The sequence below is a fragment of the Arachis duranensis genome, chromosome 5, assembly GCF_000817695.3.
Source record: "Arachis duranensis cultivar V14167 chromosome 5, aradu.V14167.gnm2.J7QH, whole genome shotgun sequence".
Lineage (NCBI taxonomy): Eukaryota > Viridiplantae > Streptophyta > Magnoliopsida > Fabales > Fabaceae > Arachis > Arachis duranensis.
Window position 1 is genome coordinate 3,137,235 of NC_029776.3, and position 16,685 is coordinate 3,153,919.

The window sequence follows — 16,685 nt, forward strand, 5'->3', positions numbered from 1 at the left end:
ATGTCCCCATTTATGCCACTCTGCCAACACGTTTTTCATTAACATATACAACAAAAAATAATTATATACTAATTTTAAATGAATTTCATTTTTTATTTTTTTTAAACATGAATTCACATTAATACCAAGTTTTATTGTGTTATATTTTTTCTCTCTTGTGTTCTTTTAAATTAAAAAATATTTTATACTAATAATTAATTTATTATCTTTTTTGCATCATAAATTATATCTAGGAATTGATATTTGATTGTTATTAATATATTTATTAAAACATATATTTTAAGTTTTAATTTTTAATTTTATTTTTATAATTTTATTTAATTATGACCGGGTCAACCGGGTGAATTAGCGACTCACCGGTTGATCCAGTGACCCATGCCTCCTTGCTAGGCTTCAATAGGGAATGCCACCAAGCTGGTGCTTTCATTTGTAAATCTATGTGCTAATTATTCTATATATTATATACATACACAACTGAATTATTTTATATTTATTTAATTTAATTTTAGTTTTATACTCAATTTTTTGTAATTCTTTAAAATTTATAGAATTATTAAAATAAGTATAAAATATTTTAATATTTATATTTACATAGTAAAATGTTAGTAAAGATATTTATTTTAAATTTTTTAGAGTATTGAGTTAGTAGATCTTCGAAGATTTCGACTTAGGACTAATTATAGGGACATATAAGCATTACCACTAAATTTCACATGATAAATTAATGGAGGGACATAATGTGTTCATCATTTACTATCTTAAAGGACCAAATTGGTACTTTATTTTTTTTCAAGGGCTAATTAATCTGAAGTCGAGAATTTTAAGGACCTAATTGTCACTTTATTCAATTTTTTATTATTTTTTATTTTTTATTTACGTACGATCGGTTCTATCGGTTCAACCAGTGACTCACCGGTTGAACCAGTGACCCAGTGACCCTGTAACCTGACCGGTTCAATCACCGGTTCGGTTCTAACAACTATAGCCAGAATCGAAACCGTCCCCGATGTAATTTTTTATTTAAAATCATCCTTAATATTTTTTTCGTATTAAAATCATCCTTTTTAATAAAATTTTTTATATTATTCCTAAACTACCTCTATTTTAATAAAAAAAGTGACGGTGGTTCCTTGGGAGACCACACCGCTGCCGTCGCCGCCGATTCGACCACGCCGCTGCTCTGGTGGTTCTGCTTCCTTCGTCTTCTTCATCTGCTTCTTCTTATACTTCATTCCCCAAGCTGGATCAATTTTTGCAAGTACTGCAATTCCATAAAGGAAGTACCCAACACTGTGAGGAAGTGTTGGTGCTGGTGGTGGAGGAAGTGCTAGTGGGGGTGGTGGTGGAAGAAAAGGTATTGATAGAGGTGGAGGGTATTTTTGTCAAAAAAGGTTAAAAGGACGATTTTAATACGAAAAAAACGTTAAGGATGATTCTAAATAAAAAATTACTTCGAGAACGATTTCGATTCTGGCCCTCAATATTAGGAACCAAAACAATATTTACCCTTTATTTATATCATGGTATTTAAAAGGATCATTATGGAGATAGTAAAATGATAAAAGTTTTAAATGACTTCAATTAGTTGTATTTCCTTAAAAAGAATACCGAACCAAATTGTTGTGAAATTTTATAAAAATTTATATAAAAATATCATCCGAATATTATTTTATTTTAATTAAGAATAAATGGATGAAATATCGTATTGTTTCCAAAATGGGTTAACCACAAAAAAACGCTTTCGAATCATTCAAACGCTGACAAAAATATATTCGAATTTTATTATCGACAAAAATGTCTTTAAATAATTTAAAAATACAATAACAATACCCAACAGTAAATATATTTTTTCAAAAAATGTATTAGAGATCAAATTTTGATATGATTTTTTACAAGCATGATTAAAAAAATGAGATATTATTATTTTTAAAATTTGGTAATTTTTTTAAGTATATATTTTTTTGTGATTTTTTAAAAGTATTAGTTGTTAACAAAAAAATTACAAAAAAAATATAAACTCAACGAAAAATCATCAAATTTTAAGGATAATAATATCTTATTTTTTTCAATCATGCTTGCAAAAAATTATATCAAAATTCAATCTCTAATGTATTTTTTGAGAAATACATATTTAATGTTAGATAATCTTGCAAAAAAACTAACATTAAATATGTATTTCTCAAAAAATACATTAGAGATTGAATTTTGATGTGATTTTTTGCAAGCATGATTATAAAAATGAGATATTATTATTCTTAAAATTTGGTGATTTTTTGTTATGTATATATTGTTTTGTGATTTTTTAAAAGTATTATTAGTTATTAACAAAAAAAATTATAAAAAAATATACTTAACGAAAAATCACCAATTTTTATGCATAATATCTTATTTTTATAATTATACTTGTAAAAAATTACATCAAAATTCAATATCTAAAGTATTTTTTAAAATATATATTTACTGTTAAATATTGTTATTGTATTTTTAAATGATTTGAAAGCATTTTTGTCGATAGTAAAATTTGGGTGCATTTTTATCAGCGTTAAATAATTAGAGGACATTTTTTGTGGTTAACCCTTTCAAAATTTATAAAATTTTAGACGAATAATTTATAGCGTAGATGGATAAAACTCACAATCAATAAGGGATAAAATATTAATGGCAACTACTCAAATGAAGATGGCAAAAATATTTTTTTATGAAGATGTTTTGTTTAAAAGTGTGATTTATTTATTTAGCCACATTTTAAACAAAAACAACACTTTTAAATATCAAAATCTAGCCATCTAATCCATCATCCAAGAGTTAAAAGAGAATATTTTCACATGAAAATAATTATAAAATTTTCACTGTAGTATCCATCAATATTAATTGGTGCAAGTATAATTTTAGAAATTAGGGTTAGTTTTCACTTCTCACCGTCACTCCCATTTAGTTCTCAACCCTCTTTATCACTTCTTCAGCTCTTCTCAAAGGACCATAGTCTCGGTTCAGCTACACCAGACCACCAGTTAGTCGTCATCACAGTTCATTTCGTCGCAGTAAGTCGGTCGGCGTTGTCACAGTCGCCGTTGCTCACCAACCCAAGGAATTAGGGCTCAGATCCTCACCAGATCCCCACGTTAGCGTCGCTCCCGCTTCTTGCCGTCATTGTCCTCGCCGACTCGCCTCTCCGATCTGTGGTCTCTGGTCTTTGTCGTCCCTTCTTCGTCCCTTGTCGTCTCTCCGGTAACTGGTAAGCATTAAACACTCCTTGCTCACTACTTACTGCTTCTGTGCTTCTTCAATTTTTCTTTTTAAGTTAATTTTTGTGATTTAAGTTTTGTGTTAAAATAGTTAAGCAAAAACTAAAATTAATTTTGATGCTCAAAACGATCCTTTAAAATTCAGTGCATGGAATCTTTTGACCGGGCAGATTTCTGCTTTAATTTGGAAATTATGTGATAGAGTTGTTTCTCTTAGAGTCCATGAAAACTCCTTCTATGAGCATGTTTCAGAACCTCCATTGCTTAACTCTTCTTCTTGTAAGAGTCTTAGTTTCTTGATTTGGATGATAACATATTTTTTGGGGAGTTTTCTGATTTTGTTACTAAGTTTGGTGGGTTGAAACAGCTTGATTCAGAGAACAATATGTTTATTGGTTCAATTTTTTAGACTTAGTTGGAATAAAATTTGAAAAATTGAAATTGTTTTGGCTTCTTTGTTGATTGGTTATATGCAGAAGTTGTTTTGGCTTTTTTATCATTCTTATGCATTCTGGATTTTAATTTTATTCTGATTTTATAATTGTCATTGAGTACTGAATGGACCTTTTAAGATTAGAATGATTTGGTTTATGAAAGGAAATATGTTCATGGTGTTTTAATTATGGAGAGAATCACAAACTGTTCTGTTTTCTTTGTTAAGAATAAAGACCAGAACAATAATTTTTTGTTCTATTCTATATATCTTCTTATGTCCTAATTAACTTTCTTAATCCTAACCTGTATATAGCTATATCGTTATATAGTTCATCATTTTGATAAACAACTTTAACTTTTATCTACATTTCTAAATAATTATCGAGGGCATATAATATAAATAAATAATTATTGTGCATTTCAGTATGAACTATGAAGAACCTTAGGAAATAATTCTCTCTTTGTTTTTCATATATTTAGCTGAAAAAGGAATTAAAATCCATAGCTAGCTATTTGGGTGTCGTTTTATTAAGTGATAATTGATAAGATACTAATGAAAAGACATCGCAAGTGGTGATGTGTATGTTCATAATATGAAAATTTTTTTGATTCAAAATTTAAATTGTGGAGTAAATGGAAGGTATGTATGTGAGAATGAGGACAAAAGAAATGAAATGTTGAGACAAGAAAAGATATGGAACCAAATAGTGGGCAGCTATGATGTGATGTTATAAAAGAGAAAATGGATCAAAATTCTTAAAAAGATAGTAACATGGGAATTAATTATTTTGATCGTGAAAAAGCCATGAAGTAATAGGAGGTTGATGTGTGAGCTTATTATATTAGGAACAAAGAAATATTAAAAAATCAGTAGATGTATTTATTATTTTGTGCATTTATGTTTTGAGTTATTATTTTTATGTATTTTTAATTTTGATTTTATTCTGATTTTATAATTGTGCATTCTGATTTTTATGCATTTATGATATGATTTATGTTAATTTTATACCTTTATTAATTTTAATTTTATTGATATAAGTGTTTTCAAATTACTTCATGACTAGTAATGCTAGAGAAGACACACAAAATAACAGTGTTGCTCTTAATGATAATGAAATTAAAGTTCAAAGTAATGCTAATCCAACTTCAGAAACTCCACAAGCAACGGATAATGTCTCAACTCCAGAAGGATCAACCAAGATACAATTCTATACCGTTCGAATTACCCTAATTCGAACTTCACTCTCAATGTAATTCGAATCACACTGATTCGAATTACAGACACACGCACACACCCACTAATTCGAATCAACCTAATTTGAATTACACACACGCAATCCAAAGTATAATTCAGGTTCAGTGCTATATTTGACTGCTGAGTTTGATTATTTATTTGCTAAGTTTGATTATGCTCAAGTTCAGTGCTATATTTGACTACTGTGTTTGATTATAAATTGAGTTTGGTTATACATGTTTACCAAGTTTGATTATACTCAGGTTAGGTGCTATATTTAATTCCTGAGTTTGATTCTACGTGTTTGATGACTATAATCGAACTCAGCAAACACGTATAATCAAACTCAGGAATTAAATATAGCACCTAACCTGAATATAATCAAACTTGGTAAACATGTATAATCAAACACAATAGTCAAATATAGCACTGAACTTGAGCATAATCAAACTCAGCAAACACAAATAATCAAACTCAGCAGTCAAATATAGCACTGAACCTGAATTATACTTTGGATTGCGCGTGTGTGTAATTCGAATCAGCCTAATTCGAATTAGTGTGTCTGTGTAATTTGAATCAGGTTGATTCGAATTAGTGGGTGTGTGTGTCTGTAATTCAAATAAGTGTGATTCGAATTACATTGAGAGTGAAGTTCGAATTAGAGTAATTCGAACTATATAGAATTGTGTCTTCGTTGATTCATGAACTAGTTTTGGTTTTGGCTGACTGGTGTAAATTTCCCCCCTCCTTGGCTTATATCAGTGAATTGCCTAATTTTTTACATAGTACCAATTAATTTGTTAATTGTTATTTTTTTTATTTTCAAGTTTAAATCTTGATTTGCAAACTTTTAATGATGATGAAGATGTTGAAAGTGATCAAGAATAAGGGTTGAAGATCCTTTTATATCTAATATTGTAATTTCTTTATTATGGTGTTAAATTTGTAGTGATCTAACAATATTTTTTTTAATTTCAAGTTATTTTAGCTAATGACATTATATGAATTTTATGTTTATATTTTAATTTATCTACGAATTTTAAATTTTTGTCTTAATTTATATATGAATAGATAAAAATTAAAATATTTAATTTTTGTAGGGTGGAGTGGGTACCCACAAGGACGGATTTAGGTTCTGTAATTTACTATCCACGGATAGTGATGAGGCGGGTAGTATATGAGTAACAGGACGGCAAGACGGGGTCGGATAAGGCAAAATTTTATTTTGATCCTTAAAATTTAAAGTGTCCTATTTAAATCCAAAAAAAATTATTTAATTTCAATATAATTCTACTATAAAAATAAAATTAAATAATTAATAAAAAGTACAATAGTATAAGAAATAATTATCATGATCATATGCGCTGCACGTCCAAACAAATATGGCGATATTTAATGGCATGTACGGACTTATAAAATCAATTTATTAGTTTTGTTGTTTTTTAAGTTTCAGTTCTTGTATAAACTAATGGCAACCCCACATAAAAAATTAAAATAAATTGAAATCTCATTTGAAAAAAAAAATGTAATGACAAGAGTCAAATAACAATTTAATTTAGCCTCTTAAATTTCATTTGTAACTTGTTTTAATATATATCTTTAGAAAATTAAAATAATTTAAGATGGTTAGTTGATTGCAATAATCTCAAAAATCAATCAATTTTATATATATAAAAAATATATATAAAACGTTAAAACATAAATTTTACCATAGCTAAAGATTGACATCTTATTTATTATTCTATTGTTATATAAGTCTTTTTTAAATTATAATTTTTATAAAATTTTAAATTTATTTTTTTAATTGTTTTTCTTCGTTTAATAGTCTATACTAATATTATCTTCTAATTAATATCGATAATAAAGTTAATCAACGACTTTCACTAGTATTATCTTTTAATTAATGAATTTAATATCATTACTAAGTTATTTTCTATGAAAGACTAACCTCTCATTTCTTTGTTATTATCTTTTATATATATTTTGTTATAAGTCAAATAAATTATATATTATATTTTTTAATACATTTTTAAAGTTTAGGAATGACTGATAAATTATGAAGTCAATTGATATTAAGGATATTTTAAAAAAATTATTTCAAAAATATTTAAATTTATTTTAATTTTTTATAAATTTAATTTTTTTAACTTATATAAATTATTAAGAATTTTATTCAATAATAAAAAATATTTTTAGTAGAGTAGCCGAGTAGAAATTATATGAGTCAGATAGACTTTGTTTAAATACGATATATTATTTTTGCATTTGATACGTAACGTATATCTCGGCAATCATAACAAACGAATATTTCGGCAAATAACAGAATTAAATAACAACCCACCAAATCCGGACGAGCTATGCAAAGTTTGGAAACACAACTAACGAGTCAAACGTTATCACTAAGGATAATTTCGGCAAAAACGGAGAATCTCGAAACAAGCTCCAACAAAACAACCTAAAATGCCTATATAAACATACAAGCAACATCGGAGCAAGACAGGTCACAGAACTCATTTTGATTTCATTATTATTATTTCTCTTAAATCATATTCTTACTTGAGCGTTAGATTGCTTTTTGCAGGTGCTCCCGCCGCGATGTTCCGATCCAGCCGACGTATAACTCTTCTGTCTAAACGTAATCACTAGTAGAAGGAGTTACCATACCCCGGCATCATACGCACGGAACATTTGGCGCCCACCGTGGGGCCCTGAACTAATATAACCCCACTGTTTTCTCTACCCAGATCTGTACTCTTTTCTTTTACAGGATCTCGAATCTCCCAGCATGGCGAATAATGGGGTTCATCAACCTACACAAGCCAAGCTTCTAGCCCAGATTGCTGAGCTCCAGGTAGAAGTTCGAAGGATAGTCGAGCTGTCCACCCATAACAATGCCGGGAAGAACGAGAAAGGAAACTCCAAAAGCTCGGCCTTGGGTAACACAGGCCCTCTAAGCGTCACCCCACGAAAGGAGAAGCTGACGTTAGATAACCCTTTCTCTGAAGAGATCACCAATTTCCAAATGCCAAAGAACTTTGTGTTACCCACATCCCTCGAGCCATACAAGAGGGATTAGTGACCCCCGGGCCCACATTAAAAAATTTCAATCTATGGTGTTTTTTAACAGCGCTAATAATGAGCCCATACTTTGCCGAGCTTTTTCCACTAATCTAGATGGAGCTGCTTTACTATGGTTTTCTAAATTATCTGCAGGTACAATCTCCTCCTTCGAGGAGCTGGCGAGGTCTTTCATTAATTACTTTGCCGCATCAAGGATATACGTACATGGATCAGATTACCTCAGCACAATTAGGCAAGGACAACATGAAAGTCTAAAAGACTACATGACTCGGTTTGCCGAAGCAACCATGGAGATCCCAGACTTAGACCCCGCAGTGCACTTACACGCACTAAAGACCGGTCTCCGACCTGGTAGGTTCCGAGAAACAATCGCAATAGCAAAACCAAAGTCGCTAGAAGAATTCCAAGAAAGAGTCGCGGGCCAAATGGAGATCGAAAAACTCCGCGAGGCCCAAAAGGCGGACAAGCAACCAATCAGAAGAGAAGAGGAGAAGACCTTCAAATCGTCAAATAATAAAGAACAAAAGAAACCCTTCAAGCTCACACCAAAGTTCGATACCTACACCAAATTCAACACTAAAAGGGAGGACATAATCAAAGAGATCTTCAACGCCAAAATAGTGAAACCTTCTGCTCGGGTAGGAAGCTATCAAGATCAGCGATTCGTGGACAGGAGTAAACATTGTGCTTTCCACCAAAAGTATGGGCACACAGCGGACGAATGCGTAATAGCCAAAGACTTGATAGAAATGTTAGCTCAGCAAGGACTCCTAGACAAATACGTCGAGGGGTGAAAAAATAGAGAAGCCAGAAAAGATCAAGACGAACGATCAACAGAAAAAAAACAAAGGAAAATGGACAAACCCATACCCGCCAAGAGGAATCATAAACTGCATATCGGGAGGATATGCAGGAGGAGGAGAATCATGCTCGGCCCGAAAACGAAGCTACCAAGCAATGCTAGCAATCGAAGGAACAACACCTACGACAAAGCAAAACACGGAAGAGCTAGAGATAACATTCAATCAATCTGAATTGCTAATTAAATGCGCGAATTCTTCTTTCCTAAGAAAACCAAGGCAAGCTCGGGGGATAGGAACATCTCCGAGGACATAATGACGGCCGAGGTACACGGAGGAGTCAAAAGCTCGCCTTTGTTTTATTACAAACAACAAAGCAAGCTTGGGGGCTATGATACGTAATGTATACCTCAGCAATCATAACAAACAAATATTTTGTCAAATAACAGAATCAAATAACAACCCACCGAATCCGTACGAGCTATGCAAAGCTCAGAAATGCAACTAACGAGTCAAACATTATCACTAAGGATAACTTCGGCAAAAACGGGGAATCCCGAAACAAGCTCCAACAAAATAACCTAAAACGCCTATATAAACATACAAGCAACATCGGAGCAAGACAGGTCACAGAACTCATTCTGATTTCATTATTGTTATTTCTCTTAAATTATATTCTTACTTGAGCATTGGAGTACTTTTTGCAGGTGCTCTCGCCGCGGTGTTCCGACCCAGCCGACGTATAACTCTTCCGCCCAAACGCAGTCACTAGCAGAAGGAGTTACCATACCTCAACATCATACGCACGGAACAGTATTCATATGTTAATTTTTTTAAAGTTGAACTAATTTATCAAAATCAAATAGGGCAAAATCAATTCTTTTCTTATATTTCATCAAAAAATTTTATCGAAGAAACAAAGAAGCTCCTCAATGCCGGCTTCATCAAAGAAATCCGCTTTACCGCATGGCTCTCAAATGTAGTAATGATAAAGAAAAACTTAGGTAAATGGTGCATGTGCGTCAACTTTACAAATCTCAATAAGGCTTGTCCAAAAGATGCTTGTCTTTTACCTTGTATTGATAAACCGGTAGATAATGCTTCTGGGTTTAAAAGCCTAAGCTTCATGGATACATACTCTGGTTATAACCAGATCCTCATGCATCCAAAAGACCAAAGCAAAACGGCTTTTATAACAGAACATGGAAATTTTTGTTATAAGGTAATGCCATTTGGCTTAAAGAATGCAGGAGCAACATATCAGCGATTGATGGACAAAGTCTTCCACCAACAAATAGGTCGAAACATGGAGATTTATGTAGACGATATGGTAGCAAAAATCTCAACACAAGGCTCACACTATGACGACCTAGAAGAGATCTTCAAACAAATCCGAGCATATAACATGAGGCTTAACCCAAAAAAATGCGCATTTGGAGTCCAGGGAGGAAAGTTCCTCGGATTCATGCTGACATCACGGGGAATTGAAGCAAACCCAAAGAAATGTGAAGCTATCCTCAAAATGACTAGCCCAAAAATGGTAAAGGAAGTACAACAACTAGCAAGAAGGGTAGCCGCACTGTCACGATTCCTACCTGCAGTAGCAAACCGATCATACCACTTCTTTCAGACAATTTCCAAAGACAAGAAATTCAAATGGACAGAAGATTGTGAGCGGTCCTTCACCGAGCTTAGGCAAATATTGTCATCCCCCCCAATTCTCCAAAAACCAAAGCTTGGTAAACCATTATTTTTATACATATCAATTTCTAACTTTGCCATAATCTCGGTGCTGGTCTCTGAAATAGGTAAAACACAAAGACCGGTGTACTTCGTTAGTAGAATACTACAACAAGCAGAAACTAGATACTTAAAGATAGAACAACTCGCACTAGCACTAGTTGCCACCACAAGAAGGCTGAGACAATACTTCCAAAGCCACACAATAGTGGTGAGAACAGACCAACCGCTAAGACAAATCCTGACAAAACCCGAGCTAGCTGGACGTCTGATAAAATGGTCCGTCGAGCTTTCCAAATTCGACATACAGTATCAGCCAAGAAAAACTCCCAAATTACAAATACTAGCCGACTTCATCTCTGAGATGACAACCGAAGACAACCAAAAAGAGCAAAGTTGGAAACTATACATAGATGGCGCATCAAACAGAAAAGGAAGTGGAGCAGGGGTAACACTAAAAGAAGGGAAATAGTCATAGCCAAACAATCGCTACAATTCTCCTTCACAGCAAGCAACAACCAGGCAGAATACTTAGCCCTACTGGCCGGACTAAAGCTCGCCCAGGCCTTAAGAATATCTCAGCTCACTGTATACTGCGATTCACTCCTAGTTGTACAATAAATCAAAGGTGATTTCCAGGTAAAAGATCCTTTGTTAGAGAAATATTGGCTCATAACAAAAGATCTTATTTCAAAATTTCATAAGTTTGAAATCATACATATAAACAGAGAACAAAACACAAGGGCCGACGTGCTATCTAAACTAGCTACAACAAGGCCAACATTGCACACACTAACACTCTCACAACTAACACTTGAAAAGCCGAGCTTTGAGCTAAATTATGTATCAAGTATTACACAGGTAAGAGACTGGAGGACACCCTTCCTTGAATATATCAACGCATAAATTATCCCGAGGGAGGAACAGAACCCTCAACTCTTTCGAAGAAGAGCAAGCTTCTCCACAGTGGTTGGAGACAACCTATACAAGCGAGGATTCTCACAACCACTCCTAAAGTGCATCAGCAAACACGACGCCGAAATAGTAATGGCAAAAACACACGAAGGAGTGTGTGGAAACCATATCGAAGGCCGAGCATTATCCGCCAAGATACTAAGAACAGGGTATTATTGGCCAACAATGAAAAAAAGATTGCATAGCCAAAGTCAAGACATGCGACAATTGCCAAAAGCACGCCACGATCTCAACAACACCAGTCGAGAAATTGCATACTCTAGAGGTAAGCTGGCCTTTTGATAGATGGGGACTAGATATCTTCGGCCCCTTTCCAAAAGTGCAAGGGCAGGTAAAGTTTCTTTTGGTGTCAATAGACTACTTTTCAAAATGGATTGAAGCACAACCCCTTGCACGAATAACAGCCGAAAAGGTGAGGTCTTTCCTTTGGAAAAACATTATATGCCGCTATGGCATACCAAGAGAGATAATCTCTGACAATGAAAGACAATTCACATATCATAACCTCGCCACTTTCTTACAAAACTTTAACATAAAACATCATTTTAGTTCGGTCGAACATCCACAAACAAATGGGTAGGTGGAATCAGCTAACTGAGTTATTTTGCAGGCCTTAAAGAAGAAGTTAGATGATGTCAAAGGCAAATGGGCCAACGATCGACCTTATTCCCAAAATCCTATGGAGCTACAACACCACAATCCAGTCAGCAACAGGGGAAACCCCTTTCAAGCTGGTATACAGAGCAGAAGCTCTTATACCAGTAGAGATCAGAACGCCAACTCTAAGAATCAAGTTATATGATCAAAGTAGAAATAACGATGCAAGATCAACTAACCTAGATCTCATTGACGAAGAAAGAGAAATGGCAGCAATAAAGCAAAAAGCAATGAAACAACTCATACAAAGACGACACAACAAAAAAGTGATCCCCCAAGCATTCGAACATGGAGAACTTGTCCTCAGAAAGACAGAAGAAGCAAGAAAGCCTTAAACTCATGGGAAGTTAGCAGCGAATTGGGAGGGCCCATTCCGAATCAAAAGACTTCTCGGCAAGGGAGCATACCAACTAGAAACACTTCTAGGAGATCTAATACCAGGAAACTGGAATGTATCTTCTTTGAGGAAATACCAATCATGATGTATTAAAGCGGATGAAGGTACTCTTTTTCTCATTTGAGGTTTTATCCCTTAATAGCAGGGTTTTACTCAAAGGATTTTAATGAGGCCGGACTCCATATTCTATTATGCAAACAACATAAATATTTCAATCAATTTTTGGCGCAGAAAACAAACATAGCACTATGGTAACATCATTAGCAATTGAAAATATATATATATAATCAAAAGTCAAAACTGAGCTTCATACTCAGCACAAGTCATAATAAACAAAACCGAGCTTTAAACTCGGGAAAAGGTCAAAACAAACAAAATGCCAAAAGCATAGGCAAAGCCCAACAAAAAACATCAAACTTACAAACCAAAACGACAAATTAACAATTTTCCTTCTATCTTATCCCCAATACTCGAGCTATCACTTTGCTTATCAGCCTTATCATCGATCAACTCCCTATTAACAACAATCTTTGTAGCATCGAGCTTACTAACATTAACCTCGAGAAACAAAACTCGAACCTGAGAGGCAGCCGCTTAAACCCTAGGCAAATGCCTCATAAACTTCATTTTCTAACTCCTTCACTCGAGCTGTTAGCTGGCCATTCTGAGACTTCAAAACCTTAGATTCCTCGGCAACCGACGACTGAAGCCGCTTTTCCTCAATAAGCTCGGTCTCTTTTTGTTTCAGAGATGAGGAAAGCTCAATGATTGTTTTCTCCTTCTCCTGAACAACAGAAGACAGCTTAGCAACACTAACAGATTCTTTCACCTCCGACTCAACAGCAAGCTCCTGAGCTCTCCCAATGGCAACTATCCGAGCGCCAACTACCTGCGATAGAAGACAACAATCAGTGCGGCCAAAAGGAATTAAGGCAAACGAACATAAAAGAATAAGAATACCTGGAGGAAACGGCTGATTCCAGCTCGGCCAACCTCATCAATCATCTTCGAGTCCTCAAGAAAGCGACACAGCTCATCAGCAAGGGTCGCAAAAGGAAAGAATCTCGACCACAGAGACCTCATATTGTCATCCTCACGATAGAAGCCTCTTCTGCGACTGATAAGCAGATTCAACAAGCGGCATAATAGGAGAATCCCCCTCCTTACTCTCAACTAACTCAACATCCTTCCTCATCCTTTTCCTTCTCTGACAAAGGTTAACCTCGGACTGCATAGCAACATTAGCGCCATCCTTTTTTACATTAGTCGTCGACCCTTCCTTCTCATTTTTCTTCCTTTGGCTGAAGAAGGATTTCAGCCCAACCGTAGTAATGGTCGGAGCCTTCTCAGCTGCAAAAGCATAACAAGAAAAACAAATATTATGAAAAACCATACCATTGCATCAGAAGTCATTTCCAAAATAAGTTATCTAAATAACCCAACACGGCTTCTTTATCCGAATCCCACTTTAACAACTCCGCAACAGATGTCAGACCTGTTAACTCCAACATCTCTAACAAAAACTCTAAAACAATATTATCATCGGACACCCTCTCATCTACATCAAGTATCTGGACAGGCTCGGGTGACCAAGAAACAGGAAACCTTTCTTCTAAGAATTCATTCAAATAAAAGGGAAACTCCTCCTCAACACTTCTAACCTTTACAAACATAGTCTTAAAGTCCTTGTACGAAGACTTATACAAAGAAAAAATAGAATGACGGGGATGACTACTAAAGTTTACCCATAAACCGCGCCTAACACCCTTGGTCTGAAACAAGGAAAAGAAAACCCTAAGGGATGCAGGATACTCCAAGATATCCATCAAATTCTCAGAAGCTCGAACAAAACCCCGTGAATTGGGGTGTAACTTAGACGGAGCGCAATTCAGCCAAAACAAAACCCCACACTCGAAGTCAGTAAAGGGGAGCCGAACACCAAGTTCAGTGAACAAACAAGAGTAAAGGTAAAAATAGGACCACCCATCAATCTTTTCACATACACGGTCATTCTCCCCACAAGGCAAAATTTCTATCCTTATACCATGACCTTCCCTAACTCACACATCAGACCCCAAAGCCTTTACCGACTCCACATCACTAAACTGTGAAACACAACATTTTACCTGCTCACTGACGCAGCTACAAGGATCATCTTCTGCAACAACAACCTTGACTTTTTCCATAACTTTGAAGACAACAAAGGAAAAAAAACAGAGGAGAAAGGAAGAGACCAGAATACTTCAAAACCTACATTTTTCACTCATTTTCTCTGAACACAGAAAACGCAAAGTATAAAATCAACCCAACAAAGTAAAAATGGGGGCTCACCTAGGACAAACTAGGTAATAAAAACCTTGGGGAAGTGAAACGGTTTTTCACCATTAGATAACCGTTCCAATCCTGACTGTTTATTTATTACAACAACATCCAATGGCCAGGATGTCACCGAAAGTTGAGCCACGTTGTCACATCAATCATTTCATCCAGCAAAGAAAACGAAGCGCTAATTAAATGCGTGAATTCCTCTTTCCCAAGAAAACCAAGGCAAGCTCGGGAGACAGGAACGTCTCTGAGGACATAATCACGGCCGAGGTACACGGAGGAGTCAAAAGCTCACCTTTGTTTACTTACAAACAACAAAGCAAGCTTGGGGGCTATGATACGTAACGTATACCTTGGCAATCATAACAAACAAATATTTCGGCAAATAACAGAATCAGATAACAACCTACCGAATCCGTACGAGCTATGCAAGCTCGGAAACACAACTAACGAGTCAAACATTATCACTAAGGATAACTTCGGCAAAAACGGAGAATCCTGAAACAAGCTCCAACAAAACAACCTAAAACGCCTATATAAACATACAAGCAACATCGGAGTAAGACAGGTCACAGAACTCATTCTGATTTCATTATTATTATTTTTCTTAAATCATATTCTTACTCGAGCGTTGGAGTGCTTTTTGCAGGTGCTCCCGCTGCGGTGTTCCGACCCAGCCGACGTATAACTCTTCCGCCCAAATGCAGTCACTAGCAGAAGGAGTTACCATACCTCGGCATCATACGCACAGAACAATATTCATATGTTATTTTTTTAAATTGAACTAATTTATCAAAATCAAATAGGGCAAAATCAATTCTTTTCTTATATTTCATCAAAAAAATTTATTTAAACAAAAACTGTTAGAAATTAATTTAATAATGGATAAAAAATGGTAATATTTAGTATATTGGTGTATGATATGTTATTCACATATGTGAATCTGTCATGTTTAGTCACCTACAAAATACAGGTAATATTTTGAGTGGAATAAAAAAAAAATCAGCATGCAGCTGCAAAATGCAAGTTACATTTAGCAAGGAGAGAAAACAACGTCTCGAAACGTGTCCTATGTCCTCTGCATATAGACATGGCCAGCCATGTTGAATATCTTGAAACTTTCCAAGGCAGGCGCCCTAGTGATATGGACAACACGTGTTGGAAGAGAGTGCTAAAGTAGGCCTTTAAAATGCAAATCGCAGGCTAGGAAGAAATAAGAGTTTCACTTACGATGAGAGTATGTTAGAGTAAAACATTGCAGAGGGTTATGCATTAAGGAGTGCAACGGTTTAGGGTAAGTGTGAGAGAAAGAAGAATAAAAGAAGGTTTAGAGTGAAAGAGAAAAAAAATGATACGTAATTTAATTTTACCTTATCTAAAAAACATATTATTGAATATTTGAATCATTCTTAATAGAAAAGTATGTTTTTTATGATAAATAAATTTAGTTATTTTTATTTTATTTATTTGTATTTTAACTAATAACTTTATTGTTAATTTTGTCATTATTATTATTAGGGAAAATTATTCTAAAAGACCGTTAGGAAGATTTAATTGTTAAAAAGGATATTTAATACCAAAATTATTAAGAAGGGCCAAATTTTTTTATATTTAAAAGGAAGAACCAAATCTTTTTGTAAGGAAAAAAATATATCCTTAATTATTTTTTATTTATTTTTATAATCTTTAATATATGCTGTTTAATTCTCAACGATATATAGATATGTATGAATATTCACTTGAAATTAATTAGTTAATCAATTTAAAACAAATTACTCTAAAAGATCGTTAGAGAG

General features: G+C 34.3%; 1 protein-coding gene across 1 annotated transcript; it reads left to right on the top strand.

Moving 5' to 3' along the window:
- The first annotated feature begins 7,699 nt into the window (after window positions 1-7,699).
- Window positions 7,700-8,789, top strand: LOC107487288 (uncharacterized). Its single transcript, XM_016107907.1, has 2 exons — window positions 7,700-7,850; window positions 8,128-8,789. Exons 1-2 carry the CDS (start codon window positions 7,700-7,702, stop codon window positions 8,787-8,789), a joined length of 813 nt encoding a protein of 270 aa, XP_015963393.1.
- Window positions 8,790-16,685: the final 7,896 nt, after the last annotated feature.

Excerpts from the sequence above, each read along its gene's own strand:
- LOC107487288 (XM_016107907.1), top strand. The coding sequence starts at position 7,700 with ATGGCGAATAATGGGGTTCATCAACCTACACAAGCCAAGCTTCTAGCC. Across the intron at positions 7,851-8,127 it reads CTCCAAAAGCTCGGCCTTGG|GTACAATCTCCTCCTTCGAG; the intron begins GTAACACAGGCC and ends AATTATCTGCAG.